Below are 26,232 nucleotides of genomic sequence, written 5' to 3' on the forward strand. Positions count from 1 at the left end.
CTCTTTTTCTGTTCCTTCAGGTAGTGCCACATTGTTTTGTAGAGCTTGCTTCGCACATGGCCCTAGGCGTGAGTGTCCTGGCAAGGGACACACTGATACTGTGTCTGACTGATCTGTACTATTGCAGCTCCTGCACTGCTCCCGTTGACATCTCTGGCGTGGCAGGACCAACACTTCAGTCCTCTGACACTCGTGTGACACTTGGCAGAGCAGAGCCGTCACCTCGGTGATGGCTGTGCTGCTCTAGGAGGGACAGGGCCTCTCCAGAGCAGTGCCTGGCTGCTGCAGTAGGTGCTGGCCACCTGCTCTGGCCAGAGCGTATGCAGGGTGCCCAAGGGAGCCATGGGGAGCACCATGCCAGCTGGGGCAGCTCCCTGAGGACCGCAGCAGCCTCCCGGCTCACCACACTGGGACCATGCGGGCAAAAGTGACTGGTCTGCAATGCACCTTATTTGCTGAGATGAAGAAAGAGCAGGAAACACGATCAAAGTGTGGCCTTTTTGCCTGTTCTGGAAAGAAGATTGCCTTGCCTCCTTAGGGAAAAAGCATTTGGGGGGTGGGATGTCTAGAAAAATAGTGGTGTAATGGATAACGCAGTTGGAGGACGCTGGTGCCAAGGCCTCGCACGTCGGGCCGGGTGGCGAGCAGCGGTGCCGGCCGAGCTGTTTGCCGGAGACATTTTCCACGCGCTTCCCTCCCCCCGCTCTGCTCCCTCGGTTTTTTTTCCCTTCCTCCGAAACCGGAGGCGGTGGCGGGGCCGGGCACGTGTGCTGGGGCCCGGGCACCGTGACTCATGAGGCGCCGGGCCGCTCCGCCGCTGGGAGGATGAAGGAGGCGAGTCCCCGGGGGAAGGCAGCCCGCGACGCCTCCGCTCTTCGCCTTGTCCCCGGTTTTGTGTCGCCCGGATCCCGGAGTCTGTGCCTGGATTAGGTGAGCGCGGCCGGGCCGGGGCCAGGGCCAAGCTACGGCTGGGTCGGGTCTCCCCGCGGGCCCGTCTTGGGCCCGGGGCCGCCCGCGGGGCCGCGCTTCCGGGCGGGGCGGGGGCGGCGGCGGAAGCCGGGGCCGGGGCCGGCGCGGGGAGCCCGGGCCGCTGCCGCCGCCTCCCGCCCGCCCGCCGCGCCGGCGGCGCTGTCAGCATGCGCCCCTGATTGGGCTGGGCCCTCGCGGCCGCCACCGCCGAGCCCGGGCCGGGCCGCCGCCCGCCCGCCCCGCGGGCATGCCAGAGGTGAGTCCGGTGGGGGCGGCCGCAGGTGCCCGGTGCGCCGCTACCCTCGGCCCGGCGGCCTCGCCCGGCGCGGCGGCTGCGGCGGGCCACGCGGGCGGCGCCCTGTCGGGGGCGGTGGCGCGGGGGAAGCGGGGTGCCCGCCCTGTTCGGCTCGGCTGGGCTCGGGGTGGGGCACGGGCCGGGGCGGGGGGCAGAGGCGTCCTCTGCCGGGGGGCTGGGAGCCCTCCCCGGGGGCGGCCCCGCCTGCCCGCGCGTCCTGCCTTGACGCGGGCCGAGCCCGGGGTGTTGCAGCCCGGCTGAGAAGCTCTTCACGCGTGACCCGTCCCGGGAGCCCGGAGCCCTGCCGGGCGCGCCCCGCCGCTGTGCGGGGCAGGTGCGGGGCAGGTGCGGGGCAGGTGCGGGGCAAGCGGCGCCTCCCGGGCGCTCGGGGCGGGAAGGCGGCGGCGGGAGGGCCGGGGCGGGTGTCCGGGGCCGGGCGCGGAAGGCCGCTGCGCGGGACGCCAAGGCTCTACTCCCGAAGTCGGGTTTGCGCCGCAGAGGGTGCCGGCAAGGGCGGCCGCCGGCCAGGGTGGGTGCACGTCGCCCGTCAGATGCACGCTGGCCGCACTGCCTGTCGCCTGGGAGGTCCTAGAGCAACTGCGCGGAAATAGAGCTTTTTCTTCTTTTTAGAGAAAGTTCTTAAATTGAGAACTTTGTTTCGCAGCTAGTTACTGCAGACAAATCAGTTTAAGATGTTAGGATAGTGGAAGAGCAAAATGCAGGGATGTCTGTGCGAAACAGTTATTTGAGAAAAATGTATGATTAGTTCTTTTAGAAAAAAATTATTTCTTTTGGTGATTTTTTTGAGGGGCGAATATATGTTGCCAAACATGGTAGTATCAGGACACAGGTGACAGAGAGTGAAACTGCATGAGAGCAGGTGTAACGGGCTCTGACGGGCAGGAGTGAGGCATGCAGATAGTGGATAACAACATGGAATAAATAACCGGGCTGTATCTTCTTCAGGACTGCAGAAAAAGGGTTGTGATGAAACAGCAGTATGTTCCAAAGTGACAACAGGGAAATAGTTTGCATAATGCATAATTAACCGATGGTACCTGCTACTGCAGGGGAGGTTTGAGGGTTAGAGCCTGAGGTCGGGCACTTGGACACTGCGGTGGATGGCAGGCCTCTGCCAGGGCTGGCTGCTTGTGTTGGCACTGATCCTTGCCAGACCTGCTGGCATCAGCCAATATGGCAATTTAGGGTAGATGGAGAGAAATTGAAGGCTTGGCATCCCCAGGTTCACTGAAATGGGTGACAGAACAGCTGTATGTGGAAGGCTGGGACATACCAGCACAGAAAACTGAAGTGTCAGGAGTCTCTCTGCTTGCCATGCGGTGTGGGCTGAGATGGCAGCGCTGCCCGGGAGGTTTTCCAGACAGCCAAGCACCTTGACGGTCTGTCTGGAGGGGACAGGGGTGCTGGGGGCATGCTTGAGCTGAGCTCTGTGATTGCAGCTTGTGTTTTTGCAATTTAAATTCTGTGAGGCCTGTGTCACTGCTCTCCTCAGCTTCTGTTGGATTGGGTGTAGACTGGAGTGTTATAAAATGGAATTGGGCTTCCCTGGATTTGAAAGCTGGGCTTTTGAAGTACTGAACTTCTTCAGGCTTAGCTGAAATGAAAGATTTTTAAGTAGAAAAGCAACAGTGATGGCTGAATGTTCAAAGTTTCATAACCAGTTAGTCTCCAGACTCGAGAAAATTTTGAAAACTTAATACCCTGTAGGTTGTGTGTATGATTGTCGTGGAGGCTGCCTCGTTTGCGTGCCACCTGAAAGTACAGGATTGTGTGGTTGTTATTTACTTGGGCTGCTGAGGAAAGATACACAGGCAGCAGTTTTCTTAGTCTGATACATGAGAGAGAAGGTGACAGGGCATATTTATCATCTCATTTTGGTAATACCACCATTGGATTAAATTTATTTTCAATGGCAGAAAAGGGTCTGGGTCAAAGGATGCTTTGCTGTGCTATGAGGCAGCTGAACCAATGGGCAAAACTGGGGCATTATGTGAGCAATCTGTAATTCACTTGAGCCAGGAAACTGTGCCAACACTGTCCTGTGAACCTCCCCTCAGCTGCCACGCAGGGTATGGTTTCCATACATCCCCTCACTGCGCAGAGCCAGCGTTCCCTGTGGCAGGAACAGCCTTCCGTTGTGAATTGCTTTTCACTTACCCACAAAATCTTCCAATGCTTGTTGTCTCAGAAGTGGTGTGAAGCACAGCTGTGCCACGTGCTGCGCAGGCACCAGCTCTGTGCTTTTCTGAAAGCTGTACTGCAAACATGGGAAATTGCCAGTTGAGATGTATCCAATGACTGCCTACAGCTCAGGCTCTCCTAGGCAGGCGCCTGACCTTCACCTTCTTGGCCTTCACCCTCATGGCGGAGTTTTAGATCTGGTAGGTTAACAAGGTAATGGATAATATCAGTCTTCAGGAGTATCACCAAAACAATTTAATTAGTGGAAGCAGAGAATTTCAATTTAAAACTTCTCTGGTATATTATTATCTAATCGTGGAACTAATCATAATTCAGAATAGTCTTTACTCAGAGGTTGTTCTGTGGGCAGTCAGGGCCAGAAAGTCACTCCTTTGCTGACTCCCTGCGGTTCGTGTACGGGGTTGTGAGGGCTTTTAGCCCAGTTCATCTCAGTGAGACCTGGGAGATGGCGAAAGCATAATCCTAAGACAGACACCAAATGGGGGTATGGTAGGGTGCTGTGCAGGTTCCTTGAGTACCTCGCTATCGCAGTGACTGCCCCATGGGTGCCTCGGGAAGGCTGGGGTGCGGGAACGGCTCCACACTGGGCTGCGGTCAGTGTGGGGCATACAGCCCCCTGCCAGCACGCTGGCAGGGACACAAAAATTTTGGGGAGTTCTGCTGATTTTTAGTTCAGACTGGAAACTCTGTTAGTTCATGCTGCTTTGGGAAGTTCAACAGTATAATCAGAACTAAATACATATGAATCAAACTGCTTCAAGCCTTAAATGTAGACATTCAGTTTTAGAAATGGTGTATTTTGTTTTGCAGTATTCCACCTCTTGAGTTCTACTACTTTGTTTGTTCACTAAGTCTCAGATGCTGTTTATAATTTTCTCTTCTTACTAGGTAATAATTACTGAGTTTATCTACTTTCTGCTTCCTACAGTGACGCCAGGGGTTGAATAAACTAACCTTTTTAGACACCTCTGTGACAAATACCACACACTGACAACGGTTTGAAAGTAGCAGGTGCTGCTGTTGCTTTCTTTTAAAACCTGTTTTGCATGGAGATTTCTGGTGCTTGCCCAGTTTGCATGTCTCAGGAGGACTGAAAATGCTGCTTTCCAAAGTTTCAGAAGCAGGGAAGATCCTATTGAACAAGATCTGTAGTGTCATTCACTGCAGTCTGTCATCCAGAGGGTTTTAGAGGACTGGTAAATGTCCTGTCTTGGGGCCTTTGCACAGCTTCTGAGCTGCGCTGCTTTGCATCCCTGCCCCAGGTGCAAACCTGACTTCCCTAAACTTGGAGCTCATGTATATTGGAAACCTGGAAGATAAATTTGAAGTGCAGGAGATGGTGATGCATCACACCAGACAGCTGAAACAAACATTAAGCAGTCAGAAGGGTGTTGCTCCACAGGGGTGTTATTTTGGTTGCCCAGAGGAGCACAGACCGTTAAGGCTGCGTGGTTTTTAGGTTTGTACCCTACTGTCCAGGATGGGTTATGTGGCCACAGTAAAGGTTCTTATACATGTGGTGTAGATGAAAATCTACACTGTTAAAATATATGCTTTCCCCTGTTTTTATTTCCTTTAAGTGCTTGTTTTGTTCTGCTGCTTCAGATTCAATGTGGAAGTGGTAATGGCACAGGAATGCCTGTAATTAGGAGGATGAGCCTTAGCACCTCTTGATGTCCAGAACAGAGGATGATTGCTACTTGGGAACCACTTGTACAAACTGTGAACATCATTTCTCTAACAGCACCACCGAGGGAGTCACATGTGTTGGATTATAAAAGACGCCTTGCAGTAACTATTCATTCCTTTCAAAGGCTTAATACGTGTTTTCCTTTGCCTTATGCACATTTTAAATGCAAATGCTACAAAGAGGTGATTTTGCTCTTAACAAGGGCCAGCTCATTAAGATAAAATTGCACAAAAAGTTCTGTTCTCTTTTGTTGTCAGGTTTTTATGATTTTTGTCCGTGCTGAGGATGGCTTCTGTAACTATGAATATTTATCCAAAAAATCCTGCAACCACTTCTGTCCAGAAGGAATTTTACTGTGGTTGTATTTTGTATGTTTTTGTGGTGGTTTTCCAGTATGAACAGGGGAGGACACTGATATCAGTGATCGGGTCTTGCCTGAAGTAATCCAGTTTTGTACTGTTACTGGTTTGTGAGGGGTGGTGTGAGGGGTGGCAGAATAATCCTGCACATGAATGTGCAGGTGCTGCCAGGGGGCTCAGAGATTGGCTGGAGTGTGAGCAGAGCTCGGATGTGTAGATCCAGGATTTTGGTTCGTGTGCTTCATACACCTAGCAGCTGTAAGGTGAGGAACCTGACTGGGTTTGACTGCTTCTCTGGGTACTCCCATGTTCAAATCTGTCCCATTTCCAGCCCCACTTAGGGCCAGGGGCAGGCAGAGGCTCTGTGGCTTTCCTTTGCCTGCATATGTGCTGGTCCGCACTGTTTGTCCTCGTTAGGGATTAGAGCAGTTGCCTGTGATTATTATTTTTTATTTTATTTTATTAACAATTATATATTGTAAACTTCATTTCCCAAGTAATGCAGCAAAGTAAACAACATTTCCTTCCTACTGCCCTGTAAATATTTACTGAAAGGATAAACATGTGAATGGGTTTTTTTATTGCTATCCTTGGTGACATTTGGAGTCTGTTCTGCCGTGAATATGTGCAATTGTAATTCCCATTAGTGTCAATGAGAGTTCCCAGCAATTAACAGGGAAAGAGAAGGGACCATTAAAACTGTGTCGCAGTTGTAATGAAACAAGATTAAAAAAATACACATTTAATATAAAGAGTTGAGAGTTGAAGGTTTTGCATATGGCTTTTTACAATGGAGCATGGTTCCTGGTAAGGATGTTCAAGTTGATGTCACCCCTTCCCGTTCTACCTTCAGCACTTTGTGCAGGGTGCATGTCTTAGTCATTGCTTTGCTTGGAGAACAAAGCCAGTGGCAAATGTTGTTTTACACTGTTCTGTGCATTCAGAATCAGCAGTAAATTTTCCTGCTCTGGGACCAATGTGAAGTTTCTTCCATTGCTTCAGTGGCAGCAAGAGGAGAGTGAGAGCAGCAGTGCTGAGCTGGTGCAGGCCAGCACACATGAGGCTGCCCGCACCCATCTGGCTCTTTGGCCACTGTGAGGGTTTGATGCGTGCTGACCTCAGAATGAAATCCAGCTATGTCTCTGTAGAATTCGTTTTCCTTTGGGATCAGTTATTATTTTAAAATGTCTACTTGCTGCCAGCTACTAACCTGTGAAATAGTCCGTGTTTAAAATTATGTGCATCTGCTGCATTGTTATAAAAGAATACTTTTAGTCACAATATCTTTATTTTAGGTAGCTGGGAAACTCTCTTTTAGTGTACTACAAAGAAAAAATGTCAAAGTTTGCAACAGATATAATCTGTCCTCACTAAAGCTTAATTTAGGTTCTCATTAGATGCAGCTTGAATTTTCAATGGGATAATTGCTACATGCATTAGTTAGTAATATCAGCATCAGTTTATAAAGTAAAAGTATACTTCTGTCACTAGGATGCTAAATAGCCTGCTTCCAGTCCATTTTTGGTGGAATCTGCTGCTTGCACATGAAAACATGGGAAGCCAGGGCTGAGTAAACTGCAACTGGCCCTAAGTTTCATGTAGCCAGGTGATCATTTCTATTAGCCAAGTGTACAGTCAGCATTAACGCAGCGCAGGGTCATGGGCTGCGCTGCCCCTGCTGTCACGCAGCTGTGTGCCGGCTCAGCCCCTGGGTCTGTCTGTCCTTGCGCAGCCCCGCAGCCTCCCGGAGTTGGAGGCCGCTGCTGGCGAGAAGTCCTGGAGACAAACAACTTACAGCCCTGATCTGAGCGCTGTCAGGAAGTGTGCAACTGCCTGTGTTGCTCTCAGGACTTTGCGCTTTTGGCAAATATACTAAATATTTGTTTTAACAGAAAAATATTTTGGGACATAAATATACAAGCTGTGTAACAGTGGCTGAATCGGAATGAATTTCAGCACGATAAAAAGAAGTAAGTACTAGACAGGTTAAAATACATCTAGTCGTTTTGGAAAGTGAGCTTTCGCATAGCCCTCCATTGCTTGCCCAGCAGTATTTGACTTGTTTTATCAGTTCTTCCTGTGAATTCACAGGTGGCAGTTTACACTTTGGTGTACAGTCGAGGTTTCCCTGTTGGAAGTGTACTTTACTGTCTGCCCCTGAGGGAGGCTGCTGCTGTAAAAGGAATTTTTTTCTTTCATTTACATACTTGTCAGTAATGTTACATTCAGAGTTGGTTCTTACAGAAGTGCGTCAGTGTTGCTTGCAGTGGCACAGAGAAAAATTAACAGAGCATGCACTGAATTTTCCCCTTATCTCAGTATACCACATTTTATGTATCTTGTAGAAAGATGTTTTGTTTCTACGGTTTCAGACTTCGTGTTTCAGAAGATTGATAGACTTAGCAGCCCTGTTTGCTAAGCTTAGTGATGATAACAATGTAATAAGTCATGAGACGGTCGCAGATCATCTGGCAAGGCAAAATATGCCTTGGGCTTGAACTTAGAGCAGGTAATGCATGGAGAGAAAAGTAAAATGTAGAAAGCATTATAAATAACATGTCCTGACTTGAGTGGCTGTAAGTTCAAGTTTGCTGAAGAGCCTGCATGGGAAGCTCAGTTGATGGCATCTGCGTTCACCCTTTATATGTACCCACAGACAGAGAGACGGCATTTCTGAAGTGCACGTACAGTGTTTAATGCGACGAGTACAAAGCACAGAGTTGTTCCTCTGGCTGAGCCTGGGCGCAGGTGCTAGCGGTGCAGGCTGGAGGAGCGGGGAGCAGCGCGGTGCCCGCAGCCCTTGCTGCCCGCACTGCTTGGAGCGGCTCTGCGCATTCCTGTTGCACTACTGGCTCCCGAGCAAGTGAGTCTGACTGCGAGTGGTGAGTAAGGGCTTGGGAACCCAGAGCATTTATGGGCCCTGGGCCCAATCCTGCTTCCAGAGACGTTAATGGGAATTTTTTCTTTCTAAAAAAGGGAGAGCGATCAGAGCTCCTCAGCTCGGCCCGCAAGGCCCTTGGCACACCTCTCTTCGTAGTCCTTCAATGCCACACTCCCCTCTTGGCACAGGGGGGGCATGGTCCACGGGTGGGCAGCCACAGCCCACCCAGGTTGGCTTGCAGCAGGGCACGTCGGACAGGAGCATGCTCCTGGGACTCTGTTAGCTCTGGCATTGGAGTGCCGATATCTCTGCTGTAGTGACACCTACATGGTGTTCAAGGAGATAAGCTTTTCTTTTAAATTTAAGTAAATTGCTGTAGTAGAAAATGAACTTCACTGCATTGATTGGGTCTAGATATACCTGAGGTCTCGAGCCTTTAAAGTCCGTGCTCTCCGGAGACATGGTGGAGGAGTGTGCAGGCTCCAGGAGCTCGCTGAACCAGGCAGATGCGTCAGGTTTTCCAAGCAGGTTGCCAAGCTGAAGGCAGCAGCAATTAGTCCTGGATTCACCATAGAAAATACATGTCTCCGTGTGCGCAGGCGCCCGAGAGCCGGTGCTCCGACATCGGCCAAGTTGGCTCGCAGAGGTGCGGGCGGGATGGCGGCTGCGCTGGGGCTGGCTGTGCAGAACCACCCGCCCTTCCTCTTCCTCACTGATCCCTGAAGGCTGGTGCTCGCCAACACAACTCACACTGGCTATTTTGGTGTTGCTTGTGCCATCTCATTTCCATGGAGGGAAAGGTCTTGCCAGCTGCACATACCAATAAACACAGCACGATTTACTTATGAGAAATAAACTAGATGTTTTTCTGTAACTCTCTGAAGCTTTGAAAAAAAAAAAAGTCAAATCTGAACAAAAAAATGTTTCTTCCAGTATTTGGAAGACTTTATTAGTGCCTGGGCAGCACTCTTGACTTTGTATGATCACTTCTGGTTTTCAGTGAAATCTTTTCCATATGTAATTTTATACGGGAATCCTTCAGTGCTCAATATGTAGGCAAAACTTAAACTGACTTTTAGACTTCTTTCACAAGCAGTGAAAAATCAAAGGTAGTGAGTCCGTGATATGGATAATGTAATTATGTGCTTTTCAGCTTTTTGATGTGTAACGGTTAAAAATGTTGTTCTAGGAGTGCAGGCACTTGCTGCTAGGACTTAGCTTTGCAAACTGCTTAGAAGAAAGTCCCTGGGAAGCTATCAGGCTAGCTGCTTACCAGCATTTTATTAAGCTTCTGTATTTATGTGCAAATATACTCCATAAATAAATCTTCAATTATGTGATTTTTTTTTTTTTTTTTTTGTGAAAAGTAGACACAACTGTTCCATTCTTCTAATTAAATACAGCTAATGGTGGCAACTAGAATACAAGAATTTGGACTTCTTTCACTCATTTTTCTGCATGACAGGCAAAATTACTGCTTTGGGTTGGTTTGTTTTGTTTTCAACTTCTAAGCTTTCTGGTTTTAATCACCATTTTTTATAAAAATTGCTTTTTCTTAAATCTTTCAGAAGCTATTTTCCAAATATTCCTTGTTTTTTGTATAAGACTAGAATTTTAAACTTTCATATTCAGTATTCGTAAATACCCTTTACAGGCAAGAGTGAGACTACAAGGAAAACAGTAATCTTTTCATCTTTTTTCCAAAGTTCTTTCACTGTGGTGTTCGGTTTCGGTAGCTTTCACAGGTACACTAATGAAAAAGGGGACACATTGAGGAGAGCTCAAGTAGAGGAGAGAGAGGAATCTTCCATGTGAGAAATGTTATTGGAGAGCAGATAAAAATAGTGGGGATATGCAATGATGGTAAATGTTTGGGTATTACACGAGGCTTTACGTAGCTTTTCTCTAGAAATAAAACAGCGAGCTGCAGAGCTATTGCTCAGCGCGAGTGGCAACATTAGCTGGGCTTGAGCCCTTCTTTGTATTGGGTTTTCATGTAGTGTCATTCTTCAAACTTTTATTTTGGATTGTTTACAAATTAAGAATGTTTAAGTAACTCTAACGATGGGTGTAACCTGAGTGCTTTAGATACTTTTAAAAACATTGTCCAGGCTGCGTGCCTTGTGTGCAGGGCCTTGCTAGAGCAGAGGTCACTCCCTCGGCCCGGCACGAGCAGAGCAAGCTGCGAGACTTACAGATGCATGTTGTTGGAATAAGAGCAATCCAGCCGCTACTACAGTGTGAAACCACAAGGAATATATGGATGCAAGAGGGTAATGAAGGGTCTGCGTCTGTTCTGCCTTGGAGACATTCCTTGATTATTCTGTGGAAGATGTGAGCTCTGAAATAGTTCAGATAGCCATGCAACAGCCATACATAAAAATTAGCAAGGTAGTCTGTGACGACCTGGTCCATTCTAAATATCAGACTGGCCAAGCTGAAAACTCCCTGTAGCTGCTGTTTGCGGTGATGCAGCAGGTGCCACCGTACTTGCTGCACCTCCCACACCAACCAGGCTGCTGCTGGCTCTTTCTCTTCTTTTTGTTTTTAAAATATGAGTTTATTAAGTGCAGATGATAGCAGCCTGTGGGTGATCTCGTGCCTTTTTGTGTTACACCAGTGGTGTCTCTGAAGCCATTTTTTCCTAGTGGCCCTGGGAGATCCCGAGGACCCTGCGCTGGCAGCAGATGGGGTCTCTGCTGCAGCGCTGTCTGCAGGTGTGACGGCATTGCAGCTTCCTCCCATACGAAGAACGACCTTCTGGAAGGGCCTTCTGGGCAGTGAAATAACCAGAAAATCTCTTTTTCATCCTCCCCTAAGTTCATCCTTATTACCCACAGCCAAAGGAGAAAAATGGGAGAAAAGTTGTATGCAAGCATGTACCGAAGCAGTGTCACACCAACAGGATCATGCAGACATTGGGGAATCCATGAACAAAATGAGTGTTAGCAAAATTCATTACCAAACCCAACTCTTGGTAGAGGAGGGGAGGAAAGCTAACCTTAAAAACCTGCACACAGCACACTGCAGCACCAGGAGGATCCCCGTTAACTGCATGGCTGCCGGCTTGCACTGGGAACAGCCCTGCTCCGATGTCCCTTCGTAATTCTCCTCCAGTCATGGCGGTTCGTCTGGATGAGGTTTTGTGCAGAAGCAGCTGTTTGAACAGGGGCTGTTGAAAGTTGTTTTTCGTGATTATTGTTAGCTGCATAAAGATCAAATGAACAAGCATTCAAAATGAACAAGCATAACAATAAATTACAGCAAATACTGATTAAAAAATGGTCTCAAAGACATTTTTCACTTCCTTCCTAAAATACAGTCCTTCAGGTTCTGTTACTTCTTTTTAGTAATGGTGACTACTTTGGAGCTTTTCCTTGATATCGGAAGACACATCTATTTATGTAGCTTGGGTGAGATTTTTTATGAAGCAGAATTAATTGTATCGATAAGTGCTTCTGTGCTGCTGAGCACTGTGTGTGTAGTGCTCTCTGTTAAGAAAAGCATCTCTTAAGCTTGATAAGTTTTGCTGTGTACTGGAGAATCATTTTGATCTTATATTGGTGCCTAACAATTATCTTGGATACCTCAGATGGTGACAGAGCGTAGAGAGTTAGTCCCATTCTTGAGGATTTAGGTTCTTGCATGAACAATAAAATTATTTTAGATTCATTTTATTTTCTTCATCCAAGTTCTTACTTCCTGGAAGGATATCACTGACAAATTTAAATTAAATGTAAGGCCAGAATTTATTCAAACATAGAAAATGCTGTTATTTTGGATTTGAGATTCTTTGAGAAACAGAAAGCTTTGAACTGAAATGCAGTCAGCATTATATCTGTCTTGCAACAGATGCTGGAGTAGTTTTGCAGAACTACCTTTGCCTTGTGATTCACGTTAATGTCGAGTCATGTCCTCACTCTAAGCTGGTGTTGCCTCACTGCTCTGGGTGTCCTCAGCATGGCAGGGGTGCGATTGTTGGGGACTGGGGTGATTTCAAAGATGTGGGTCTCCTGAGCCTTTCTTGGGGGTGCTGTGCTGGGGTGTGCTCTGGGGTGCTGGGGTGCTGGCTTGGCGCTGCTAGCAGCTCTCGTGCGGTCCCTACGGCATCAACATCCCTATCCCATGTAATTTTCTCGTCCTTGGAGAGAAGCATGTGATCGTTACAGTGTTGCCACAGCTCACTATTACTGAGCTTAAGTGACCTGGCCATTGAAACCCGAGGTCTGACTTGCTGTTGAAAGCGGAACTCTGTATAACGTGTTCCTCATTATCTGTGTTCATGTCCCTTTTTGTTTGCCCTCAAGTCAGATGCAAGGTGAAGCAATACACGTAATTATAACTGATTTGCCTTGCTAGGAGCATGCTCGTTTTTGCAGGGGGCAGTTAGAGGTAAGGTGCCCCACTGAATTTTGCTGCAGAAGCCCTGGCAGGCCCCACTGTGGCGGACATCTCTCCACAGGGCGAGCAGGGAGCAGGATGATGCACAGGCTTGGAGCAGGTGACATCAATGGCCTATTCCGTTTCTGGTAATTAAGTTCAGTTTTAATATTGCCAGTTAATTTGACGTGTGCAAAGATGTGGTGGCTGCATGCAGACTCCTAATTCATAATTGTTCACATAACAAAGCGATCATCATGCGAATGGACAAGAACTTTGGAATCTAGAGTTTGGTGATGGGGGCAAATGTGGGAGGTGGTGCCCAGGCTAGGGTAGGTCAGTGAAGTGGAGGAGCTTATGACTGAAGCAAATGCTATTAGTAATAAATTAATAATAATGTCGGGACTGACCATGTATATGCCATAATCCATCAGGTGCTCACCAGAGTGGTCTCATTTTACCCACTGCTTTATCCAGCTGTTTCTGAGGAAGCCTTTGCAGCCAGGGCCACGTGGCAGCTGCTTTAAGAAGGGAAGTGAAAAACAGTATATCTGATTGTAAAAAGTGGGAACCTTAGCAGTAATGAGGTGCCAGTATATGTTCCCTTGCTATACAGTAGATGCTAAGGCATCTGACCTGCAAGAAGTTAGGCTGGGTGTCTGCTGCATCTCTCAAGGGTGAGAGCTCTTCCTGGTTGCTTTTCCTCCCTGAAACCATTGGCATCAGCTGAACTTGATGTCAGAGGGAAGTGGTTGCCATGCTCGTGCACTCCGTGCTACCCCAGAGAGACGCTGGGTTTGTGAGAAACCGATTCTGGTGTGATACCACTGACGTGGGTCATCTCACCCCTCTCCTGCATCACTTGGCTTCTGTATGATTGCAATTCACAAAAAAAAAAGTCTTTAATATGCAAAAGGCTGATTAATAAATAGATCTGTTCTTTCTGGAAGAGTGCACAGTTATTTTGTTACAGCCTTTCAAATGTCTTTGTATAGGAACACAGTGTTTAAAATTAATATTAATTAGAACAATCACATAGGACTGATCTTAATAAAAGAGCTTTTGGTTATTTCAATTCAATTTGTTTGTTAAAAAATTTACTTTTTGGAGTTCCAAGTTAAGTCACTAGGTTAGTGTTATTTTTAAAGATAAACAACGTCTTTTTAGAGTTGCTTGGGAAATGTCACTTCTTTTATGGTTGAAATTCTCCTATGCCAGGATAATACAGAAATTCCCATTTCTAAAATGTATTATATAAATGTCATGGTAAAGTAATTATAGTATGGGTATGGTTTTACTACCAAAACCAGTATTTGCAGCTTTAGGGGTGTGGATGGATATGTGAATGCTTTGTAATACATAAATGGATGGCAAAATGAATTAAATGCAGCGTAGTTCTTCCTCCCATTTTGTGTCTCTGGCTTGCAGGTTGACAGAGCAAAATAATAGCTGGTGTACGCGTGTCCTAGTCGAGAGACAGACACTGACCTTTCCCTATTTTAGTTTATAAATACACATCCATCCGATGCTGTCAGATAATGTGAATTCTGCATGTCTGGCATCCCAAATTTTGTAAAGGAGATTGATATATACCATTGGTTCTAAAAAAAAAAAAAAGAAAATTCAACAGGCATATTTCTTTACTTCAAAGTTTTTTTTAAATTACAGTAAGAGTGGTTAATTCATAACTGTCTGCTCTTTAAAGGAAAGAGGGTTTATGGCATTTGCATTATAACCTTCTAACTTGGAAATAGCATTACTGTAATCTGAAGTGGGAAAGGAAAGGATTTGTACATCAGTGTCCTTACACTGTTGTTGGGAATTGGGTCACGGTTTGGTTACAGATGTGAATCTTGGAGAACTGATTTCAAGGAAATAACCTTATTTCTGCATGTTGCTGTAATATGTGCACAGCGGGGGGCACTGACTTTGTGACATGTTGCTTCTTTTTTTCTTTATTTATCCGGTTTTCATGAACTGAGTACACTTGGATGTGTTAAATTCCAATGTAATGTCACAGTTAGGTGTTTCTGCTAAAATAGTTTCAGAAACTGTGAAATATACTCAAGATAAACACACGTCTGATGAGGATGTGCCTAAGCAGCCCACTGAAGTCGGTGGGAGGTTGCTCTGCCTTCCCAAGCAACTCTGTCAGAGCTAAAATAGTAGAGAAATAACCTTTAAAACACTACTACTAGTACTACTACTACTAAAACTATGAATATTATGCGAAGTATCTGGGTCATAGAACTCATGTTGGCAGTTTTTTTACAAATCCAGTGAGGGACTTGCTCAGTAGTTCAGTGCTGATACCAAGCTCAGTTTAAGTCAAAAGTTGCTGGGCGGGGGGGCTGTGAAATACATGTTGAGTGGTGCAGTATTGGCATTCCCACTTCCGAGCTGGCCGTTCTGTGCTGCTGTCTTGGCGCTCTGCTTTTCCCAATATGTGCCAAAGTGCAAATTTGAGAGAGGGGTCTTCATGCTTTTACGTGCCGTCGTATGGGGATAATGGGTACCAGACCAGTTTGCTTTGTTCAGCAGTAGTTTACTAAAGAATATTTTTCTTTAACCAATCCTTCACTGTTATGTGGCCAAGATGTTAATTAGCTCATTGTTTCCGCTTAATTTTGTGACAGCGCTCTAATTACATCCCTCAGTTGTGCCATGAAGTAATTGCTGTATCTTCTCTAAATTTTATGTTGAGATATGTTATTAGTAAACTTTGAATTTGGCAGAGGCGTTTTAAAAAATACTGTAAGGCAGGCAGTAATTTTTTAATTTATTTAAAAGACAGCCATTTGGCAATTTCAAGCTTTGATACTGTACTGTCAATGTAAACAGAATATTGATTTTACTCCCTATCTCATTGGAGTCATTGTCATGAGGATGAATTCACGTTGTGTAATGGTCTGTTCTTGCTGACAGTTCTCATGTCACTGAGGCTGGTATTTTCAGCTTCCACTTTCTCTGAGCATAAAAATTTCATTCTGCGCTTCCGTGTTCTCCTTTAATATTGTGCTTTTTGCATGTCCAGCTTTATGCATATTTCTTTCTGAGAGATGTGTGTGAATTGACATAAGAAAACAGGAACATCCAGCAAACCCAGGTACAGGAAGAGTGAGAGCAGTGGCTCTTTGGGAGAGTCGTAGCGCAGTGGGGCACTCCCATTCAGAGACCTTGGTTTTGTGTCTAAGACTGTAATGAGAAGGGGAGGAAAACGATATCACTAACCTGGCTGTACAACATTTCTTTATAGCAATAATGGGAAGTAATGAAAGTTGAATGTATTTAATCAGAACTTGGAAACCATAATCACATGGTCCTTTCTGTGTTATTTTCACTTTCTTGGGCATTTCCAGATAACCTTTCCATCGATTTGTGAAGGTGTTTCTAAATGATTTTCATTAACCCAGCTCAGCAGACAACTGTCATCTGTCTTAACCTTTTAAGGAATGACTTCTCATTGTTATTTCTTTCGTCTTTTCTGAGAATCACATTTTAATATGTTTTCAATATTTTTTAGCTTCATTTCCCTTGTATTCCTAATAATCTGTGAAGGCAAGATTTTGCTTTGGCCAAGCCAATGTTGCAGCATTGCCAGGACAAGTAGCAAATACTTCCAGATTTCGAAAGGTGAACTTCAAAAACCACCTGTGGATTAAGAACAGCCTTTGGTACTGAATGGCCTATGAGGTGGAGTCTGGAAACTGTCAGCCCCTGAATAAATTTTAATTAAAAAAAAAAAATCAAGTAAATCCTTTTCCTGTCTTTCACCAGGGTTCCTCCCTCTGGATTTGTTGCAGTCTTTCCCAGCTTATCAGAGACAGCCAAAGAGAGACATCACTTACATCTGCTGGGTTTTCTTGGAGACAGGGGTATTATCCTTTAGCATTTGAGGCTTACTGGGGAGTTGGAACTCCCAAGAGAATTTCAAAGCGAGGGGAAAGCGGCTTATGCAGATAAAATAATTGTATTTCTATGCTAACATTTTTATTTAGTGGAGATATTGAAGATGTACCTCTGCTCTGAAGTCAGTCTTTATTTTTGCTAGTTATTTAGGCTACTTTTAAAGCTGACACTTCTGCTCTGTTTTCAGGTAACAAATTCTGACCAAACAATTTTTCTTCAAGTAACTATGCAGACAAAATATAGACCTAGCATTTCTTCACATTCAGAAGATTTCCCTTTGAGGCATTGCAGCTCCTTGGAGTAACTTTTCTGTTTGCAGCTGACAGCCTGAAGAACGAGGGGTGAAATTCAGCCTCATGTAATGTTGTTACAGATGTGTCACTAACCTCAACAGGGACAGGATTTTGCTCTGACTAGGTGGCTAGTCCAATTCCAAATAGAAAATTTACTACAAAGGTAGGAATAAAAGATAGTTTGGTGAGTTGTACCAGGAATATTACTCTTTTCACTACATGTAAGCACAAAGGATAGTTTTCATCTGTCTTCATTTTGTGTGTTGCCTCCATGTTATCCTTCTTTCCTTGTTAGGGGTGACTGACTACTCTTGTAATGAGAGTGAAATTAAGTATCTTGTTTTGAAAATGTGGCCTTTAACTTGTATTTGCTTTAGCATGTAAATTCATCAATTCCTGGTCTAAGTCTTGTTGGTGTTTGGAAAAGTCAGTGCTTGGTATTGTTCTGCTTGGTGCTGGCCCTTCACAGCAGGTGCTGTGGCACAGGTGGGAGACTCCAACTTGTTTGTCTGAGCACTTGTTACAGAAGGAGTTTTTCAAGACCTGAGTCTCTGCTGTAGTCCCAAGCATTGATCAGTAGTGACTGCTGGCACAGGATGAGTCCGATTCCTGACGGTTAGACAGTTGAAGCAAAGAAGTATCTGTGTTTACCAGAAACATACCTAGCTGTTAACTTGTGCTTGCAAGTCTTGCTAGCGGGGATTAAAAATGTGGGCATGGTTACAAGTGTCCTGGCAAGGAAACAACGGTGCCTATTATAATCTTATTAGCTGTATTAGGTGTGCTTTACTTCTCCTGTAGTTTGTTGTTCTAATCACTTAGTCCCTGGAAAAAGACCCTTAGTAGATTTTCATCGTGGTATGCATCCATGCTGACCAGCATTTCCAGGATATGTTCCTGATGACAGGGATACTGCTTTGGCAGGTGATGGTGGTAGGAAATACAAAGATTGTGGAGCAGTGTCTTTACAAAGACAGGGACGGAAACAACCTTCTGAACGCCCGTGGGCAGGATGCTGTTGGGGCTTGCAGTGCTGGTAGAATTCCCATTGTCAGTGTTGCCCAGGGGCTCCAGTGTTGTCCCATGGCACGTCGTTGGTGCTGCCACAAGGGCCCTTCTGCTCTTCCAAAATCTTCATGCTGGGCCAGGAACTATCCTTTATTACAGAGTTGTATTTACTCGTGGCCCCAGACTTCTGTGGCAAAGCTGGGTGTCTGAAACTCGTCTCGAAGAAACAACGGTTTCACCTTGGCATCTAAAGGGAGAGGTTTACGCTCTCGTTCCTAGCTGTTACATGCCTGGGTGGTTTTAAAGTGAACGGAGTTCGTCACGAAGCTTGTAGTTCCCCCACAGCGCGCTGAGGGAGGAAGCGAGGGCCGGTCCCTGCTGGAGGGGGCGGTCGCGCGGATGCAGGCACGGTGTTCCCGGGGTCTCGAATGAGCACGGGTCCGGGCCGGTGTGCGGAGACCCGGCACGGCTGTCAGTGGCTGGCCAGCACGGTGGCTGTCTCGGGCAGCCAGCCGTGGCATCGGGGCCGACCCGGTCCCGGGGCAGGCGCCGTTTGTCCTTAGGAGGGGCCGCGCCGCCGCCAGCCCCCGGGCGGTGCCAGCCGCACCGTAACGCGGCGATGTGACGGCTCCCGGCGGGCCCGCACCTCTGCGTCCGACCGGCCGCGCCGCTTCCGTGCGGGGAGCCTGTACCTGAGGCGACCGGAGGGGAAGGGGGGTTGGCGGCGCGCAGGCGGCGGGCGGCACCATTCCCCGCGCCGCCGCGATGGGCCGCCCCGCTCGCTGCATGCCGGGTAGGGCCCGAGCCCGCCCGCTCGTCCTCCGGCGGCCGGGCGAGCCCCGGCGGCCGGGCGGGCGCGCTCGGCGCTCGGGGCAGCGCCGCGCAGCGCTTGCGTCCGACAGGCGCGACCTTTCATAAGACGGCCCCCGCCATTGGCTTCCCGCCCGGAGTATCGCTGCAACGCTCGCTGCCATTGGCTCGCTCCCGGTCATGCCTGGCTCCGCCGGGGACGCGGCCCTCTCTCCGCAGCCCGGCGGCGCTGGCGTGAGTGCCCTGCGCGGGCGGCGGCGGCTCCGCGGGCCCCCGTGCCGCCCGGCGAATTGTAAACGTGTCTCTTCTCTCTGCAGGTCGGTACTAAGAAGTGCCTTTCCTGACGTCTCTGCTGCTTGGGACCGCTTCTAGAGCAGCCGCTGCTTTTTGCCTTGCTTGCTGCCAGCTAGACCGCGAGGAGAGCGACCCCGGGCAGCCACCCGCTGCCGCCCCGCCGGGAGGAGGGCGCTGCCGGGCCTTGCCGCAGGCTGCTTTACTGTAAAAATAAAAGTTTGCTGAGAAGGTCAGATCTCTGCTGCCGAAAATAAAGGAGAGGAGGAGGAAAAAAAAAAAAAAAAAAAAAATCCCGTCTCGATCGTTGCTCTAAATTGCTGCATCTGTCTATGCCAAACTAATCGATACCGATTGCACCACAACCCCCTGCTGCAAACCCAGCTGCGAGGAGATTACCTTTCAGACAACTTCACTGACAGAGCTCGGAAATCCCGTGTCGGAGGGTCTGCCACGTTCCCATGCGTGCGTCGTGGGCTCCGGCTGGTGCTCAGGATGGGCCACTGAGCGCGCGAGGCTAGTCCCGGGCCACGCTTCCTAACGTTCACCTCGCCGGTAATCCGAGCGCTTCTCTAAGTGCGAAGCCTCTGTCCATTAACAGTGTCACACTGTGAACTCCCGGTGGCACGCGTTCTCCTTGAGGTTGCAGCCACCCAATTTTACATGTACTTTTAAAATAGGGAACGGGGGGGGGAAGGAAAAGTATTTTGGAGGTGGTGCTTTGATCATTTCCAGGTTATCAGTTCAGCTACTCATTTGTCCGTTTTATTGGAAATTTTAACTACCTGTAAAATCTAAAGATGGCTGTTAGTGTCACACCGATTCGGGACACAAAATGGCTAACGCTGGAAGTGTGTAGGGAGTTCCAAAGGGGGACTTGCTCACGACCAGACACGGAATGTAAATTTGCACACCCATCGAAAAGCTGCCAAGTTGAAAATGGACGCGTAATCGCCTGCTTTGATTCACTGAAAGTGAGTAAATATTATATTATTTTCAAGGATATACGGTTAATGAAAGAAGTGGTTGTAGCCAGAGAAACCCTGCAGCCCGAAAGAGAGCAATTGCTGGCTGCCAACAGTGAGATGTTTTGCTGCGTTTATTTTATTGATGCTTGTTGATTTGTTTTGCTATTTTCCTCAGGGGAGAGGGAAGGATAGGGGAATGAAGGGAAAATATGCCTGACAGGGCTCAAATCCTCCGGCATGGCTGGTTCCTTGCCTCCAAGTTATTCTCTGCCTGTAGCTGGAATAAAGAGCGCTTCACTTAGAAATAGCAAAGTCACTGTAAGGATTCTTTGTTTTTAATAGCACAAACCACGTAAGCAATATGAGGATTTGTTTTCATCTCGTAACTACCAGCGGGTGGTTGGTGTCTCTGGACAGCTGATGGTGAGTCTTAGAAGAGTGTTTTTCCTCCCTAGGTTATTTGGGTGTCTGTGAGCACCCTGCTTGTATTTCTGTGCTTGGGACTGCTGTGGTTATCCTGTCCTTCTCACAAGTGCACTTGCTTAAGGAGAGGATGATGCTTAGCACAAGGCAAGGCGCCTCTAGACGTGCAAGCAGGGCTGTGGCAGAGAGGGTACAGCCTCACTGTGCTTTTAAGAGCGGTATCTGAGTTTGGCACTGTAAATGTACAGCTGCTGTCTTACTGTGGCTGTAGTTTCATTAATAGGTGTTAAACATGTGAATGCCAGCACCATCCCTTCATTTTTTGTGAATTCAGTCATCTTAACATTTAAATACTCATCCCACAAACAGTGCAAGATAAATTCAGAACAGTCATAAAAGAAAAAAAAATCAAAAGTTGGGGAAATAGAAAAAAAACCCCGACAGACATATTTCTACAGTATAATTTTCTCTTCCTGAGACCAAATCTGGGAAGCAGAGCAGAGCTAGAGTGTGTGGAGATGGCTCAATGGTAGAGACGTGCTCTGGGGAGGCAGTTGTAAGCTGTAACCAGCTACTGCAGGTCGCTTGTAGCAGCCAGGCCCCAGTCTCAGCGGGAGCTGGGCAGGAAGTGGGTTATAGTGGGTTTATATAAATCCTGCAACGCTCCTGAGCTTAAAAATGTGTCTTGTCTCAGATCAGCGTAGAGGATGAACCTTTAAAATGCTCTCAGGCCCAAAATACCCAGCCCCCCCCCCCTCCAATGGACATTGAAATGCTTTTGTTTCTGTGTTGTTCAAATGTATTTTAAAATTACAGGACTTATGGGGGGGGGGGAGAGGGGAATAAAAATTAATTTCAAATGTGGAAAGAAAATGTTTCTGTGCATTTAAAAACCTGTTGGACCATGAGCTGGTGCCAGGGGCTGCCTGTGCTGATAGGGAGTCCTTGGCCCCTTGGCCCCACCATCTCTGCACCACCACGGCCATGCCTCTGGGCAGCAGAGAGCCCTCCTCGTGCTTCCTCTTCGTGGCCGAGGCATGGTGTGAGCAGTGGCGTGAGCCATAGCATGCTGTATCATCGTTGGTGGCTGCATGGCCTGCTGCAGCGCTGCCCCTGTGGTGGCACACCTGCCAGAAACATGGGCCTGACCTTGGAGATTTAAACCTGCCTCTGTGTGAGAGGCTGTGAGTGGAGATGCGTTTGCTGGTAAGATAGCACCCGCGCTATCCCTCCGTTTGATTTGCCACTGAACTGCTGTTTGGTCGCAGGGTGTGCTCTGGTCGTGGCAGCCTCACCCTGCTGGCCTTGTGCCTTTCAGAGCGAGGATCCCACTGAAACGGTTAAAACAAGACAGCAGAGTTAACTGGACATGAATCTGCTTTGCTCTGGGAGGCACTCCATGAGTTTGCTGTACATCAGCATTCTCTGCTCAGATTTCTGATGTCCTTGGTCATTGGAAGTGCCTTAAAATCTTGGTGCTGGACAAGGAGGCCTGTGGCGCAGGACCTCCATCAGCAGGGCTCTTCTGTTTCCTTTTGTAATGACAAAGATAAATATCACCTTTGTAAAGAGCTGCAAGGTCCATGGGTAATACTTGTAGGCAACACTACAAGCAGTATTATGTTGCTGACTCCCACTGCCCATGGAAAGTCAGCGCAGTAGCCGAGTTGTAAGCTGGGAAAGAATCTGCTATTTAAAAATACCCTGCTTACCAGATATGTTTACTTGTGTTCATGGTGAAAGGTTTACTTGTGGCTGCGGTGCCATGTGCCAGAGGGGCTCCAGTGGGTCCTCTTGCCGCAGCCTGGGGAGCGGGACTGGGTTGTGGTGCTGCTGCCAGAGCTGGGAGAACTGCTTGCTGCTGAGCATGGTGCTGCACTGTGGGCCAGGCCTAATGCCTATGGTCATCAGCTGGCTTCTGAGCTCGCAGGGTTTATTTGTCTTTTTCTTTTTTTGTCAGTTAAGTAGCTTGTATAATGTATGAGAATACATTTGATAACAGAAAATGGGCTATATCCCGTCAGTGAATTCTGTGTACAATCCACATAGTGGAAAAGCAGTCGCTTGGTTTTGGTTTTGTTTCAGATCTTTGTCAATTTTTCTGTGTGCAGAACTAAACAATCACTAGTTACTTCATGTTTTCTGCAATATCACAAACTTGAATGCAAAAATAATGTAGGGAAATGTTCTACCAGATTTGTCTAAACCCTGTAAGGTCAGTTAATAGTTTACCAAATTAAAAAGGGGTTTGGTTATGACATTCAAAAGTAATATTGAATGTTTCAATAATGCAGTGTGGATATAATGTCCTTGTTCTTTACTAAAATAGCAGCACACCTAAAGTTGAACTTAATGTTAAATACTTGATTTCGTATAGATATGCGTAATATTAGTATTAACTAAACAGCTATTCTTGCATTATCTCTTGGTCATAAGACAGATATTTAGCCACTGAATTTTTCTTTGCAGACCATGAATGCGTCTTTCACTCACAGCGCTCCCAAGAATTAGTGTGTTTAAGAAAAAAAGCTTTATATTAGCAGATGTCAGGCAGGTGTGTGTTAGTGCTGCAGAGAGCTGCAGCCCCTGGTAGGAATACTTGCTCGCGAGCTGGAGATGGCCAGTGTGCTCTGCTATATTTAGAACATAAACAGGCAAAGCAAATACTTTCTGTGGGGACCCCATGAGATGGCATTACCCTTCAGCTCTGCCCGGCCAGACTTTGGCCTCTGTCCCAGGTGTCCTCTGCGGGTGTTGTGCAGGGACAGAGCACACGGAGTGCACAGCCAGCCGCGGGCAAATACTGCTCATCCGGCCTGCTCGTCAGAGGCAGAAACAGGTTTCAGAAGTGGAACTTTCAGCTTGGGTAAAATATATATATGTATAAATTTATATTTTCTATTTTTTCTTTTATCCTTCCCTGTGAAATTAAAGCAAAAACTGTATGTGTAGGTCTAGTGCAAAAAGGGCATTTACTCCTGAGAATCTCCCTTCCGTGCCATGTTGTCACCTGCAGGTCCCGTTGCTGACATTTGCAAGGGCTGCTTGTGGAAGTGTGCCACTGCCATGTTGATCTCTGGACACGTGCATGTGTTGGGAAGCGTGTCCGGTGTGCACACCTCACGGGTTCTTTTTAATTCTGAATTGGTAACAAGCAGCAGTTGTTACATGTTAATTAAGAGCATGGGGGAGAAAAGGAGAGACACATGCATTCTGTGACCTCGGGAAGGGAGTGCAAGGAAGAGGTCAGGGCCATGTCAATCAGAGCAAGATTGTATCATCCTGCTGTTGCATACCCTGCTTCCTAATTAGTCCTAATGAAATCTGCAAGGCTGTCTTTAGGGTAGTGCATTAATCAAGATAAATGTGTGTGGGATAATCTAACCCTCAGATATTAGGAGGATAATTTTAAAACAAGAATGATTATGTAGTGTATTCAAATTGTGCACTGGAGTGGCTGAGTCAGCTCAAGCTCAGGCTTTGCGTTGTTTAAATGCCGTAGGATTTTTTTTCCTAAATTTGGATGCCTAAAAGCCTGTTAAACTGTCTATAGCAAAAATAAGTTCTTGAGTTCCTGAATCAGAAAACCGGTTTGCAACAGAAATTAGATTTTTAGCATAATTTAAAAATATTCTTCTTTTTTTTTTTTTCCCCTTGGAAAAATACACTTAAGTAGAATTAATTTTTGAAATTACGTTAACTTCATCAGATGTTCCGATAGATGAGTCATCTGACGTTTCCTGAAAACTGAGATAAAGATGCCTTGACAATGGGAAGATGGATGTCAAATGCAAGTCTTGCAGGAGGCTGCAGATGCACTGAGAACACCCAGCAGCCTGCCTGCGGCTCATCTGCCTGCTGCAGCCTTTGGCTGCCCCATGGTCTTGCCTAGCCATAGATTTTTGGAAGTGTGAAAACAGTGAGGACAAAAGCAGGGAAAGGGTGACGAGGACGCAGACTGTCTTTTCCATGCTGTGGCCTGGTTGTGGTCAGCACTGCTGTTCATCGGCACCTCTCCAGTGCAGTAGTGGGCTTTCTGCGGGGTGTGAGCTGGTATGATCCAAAACATGCCGGTTCTGACTGTTCCGAACTTCACATGAGTTCGGTTTGGGCTTGGTGAACACAGCTTGGCCTAAATCACAGTTTTTCGTTTGGAGCTAATGTTCGCTATGGGCACTGCAACTTTCAAATAGATGTTTGCCCTCTCAAGTTATGGTCCTGCTGAGGCGGCTGTTTCCTGCTGGAGTTGGATGTCCCAGTGAAGTGTAAAAGCTTCTTCCTGCTCTTCTTTCAACAGCTGAAAAGTCTTGAACTTTCATGTTTTTCTGCTTTTTTTGCAATTCTAAGAAAAAGCTAGAAACTAGAAGTTCAAGTCTTTTCTCTGATAGCATTTGAGTTTGAAGCTCTAGTGCCTTGTGTCTGAAATCCACCAATACATATTATGTTAGTATTTTATCTTCTGTTGAAGTACTTACCTTTTTTTATGTTAAATTCCTGAACTCTGTAGAAGTGACATGCCACTTTTTACTGAGAAGCCTTAAAAGTATATAAATGCATTATTATTTATTGTTGTTGTTGATGAACTTGGCAGGCACCTTATTTCTGCCGCCTCGGAGATGTAATCATTAATTGTTCAAAGCTCTCTACTTTGTCACTGCTTCAAATAATAATGATTTTTTGACTTGTTATTTCCCTTCATGTTATACTTACCTAAGAGTCTAGAAAAGGACCTTGTTTGTTGATTTTAATACGAGGAAAAGAAAATCATGTTAAGTGTATTTCACTGGTAATGTGCAAATGGCAGATCTTTGGCTTTGTCTTTCTTTTAATTAAGGCAGAAGAAAAAATCCAGACATGTAGTCACAGAACAGTTTAGCAAGTGACTTCAGTAATTTTAACTTTGTGGTATATGGCGTTACTGAAGCGTGAGGCAGTAACAGCATTCAGGGCACAGAGATGATATTCAGCTCGGGCTGGGAGGCAGATGGACACACGTCTGGTTCCAAGGGAACTCATAAAGCAGTAAGCCTTGGAAAAAAATGAAAATACAAACAGTGCTCAAGTTCCTAAGGTCTGATTTGCCATTTTTCTTCTCTTCAGCCTGTGTCTGCCAGTAGGCTGAGCTCCAGAAGAGGAAGCAAAGGGAAAGTGGCAAATACATTGGGAAAATGGTGCAATTGTTAGGCTGAGTGGCAAACAGTCCATTAAAAAAAACAATCAAAACCATGTGTGTTTCTCAGTGGGAATATGAATGGCATTTTGAAATCTTGTCAGATATTCAGACTTCTGGCTCATTGCAGTGTTCAGAGTTCATACTACAGTTTCAGCTCTACATCTGCAGGAAGATATTAAAAAAAATTAAAACATTGCATTGCAGCATTTGCACTGTCATTTTTTTGGAGGCTGTACTTAATAGAAACCAGCGTGGGTTTCTCTTACGTACAGTCAGGAGCTCTCCTGGGTACAGTCAAAATCAGTAAAATTCTGAACTAATTTTGGGGAAAATTTGAAGAGGCATAAAATAAGAAAACCTCACATCAAGAATATTCAGTTGTTTGTCCAAGGTCTTCAAAGGAGGGATCAGAAGCAGCCTGTGAGGCTTCTCTCCTTCCCAGGATGACTCCAAGTCTCTGTTTTCCTAAATACAGATACCTCGTTGCCAAGGTTCACTCTTGAATTTGTTGGAAGCAACAAATTGCACTCAAGACCAAATGATCACATCTGGTTTTTGAC

At 46.6% G+C, this 26,232-nt stretch overlaps 1 protein-coding gene across 14 annotated transcripts in view; it reads left to right on the top strand.

Moving 5' to 3' along the window:
• Positions 1–26,232, top strand: part of MBNL1 (muscleblind like splicing regulator 1) — a 112,947-nt gene that overhangs the window by 15,527 nt on the left and 71,188 nt on the right. For 6 of the 14 annotated variants that reach the window (XM_030495429.1, XM_030495420.1, XM_030495430.1 and 3 more), the window contains exon 2: positions 19,135–20,082. The exons of 1 other annotated variant lie outside the window; for it this stretch is intronic. In XM_030495429.1, coding sequence (XP_030351289.1) covers positions 19,909–20,082 — 174 coding nt within the window. In that variant the 5' untranslated portion in view covers positions 19,135–19,908. Of the gene's footprint in view, positions 1–745; positions 931–1,024; positions 1,226–7,288; positions 7,507–18,448; positions 20,083–26,232 lie in introns of those variants that run through there. 7 more of the 14 variants (XM_030495421.1, XM_032920132.1, XM_030495422.1 and 4 more) reach the window with 6 other exon arrangements.

This window comes from Strigops habroptila, chromosome 8 (assembly GCF_004027225.2).
Source record: "Strigops habroptila isolate Jane chromosome 8, bStrHab1.2.pri, whole genome shotgun sequence".
NCBI classification, from domain to species: Eukaryota; Metazoa; Chordata; class Aves; order Psittaciformes; family Psittacidae; genus Strigops; species Strigops habroptila.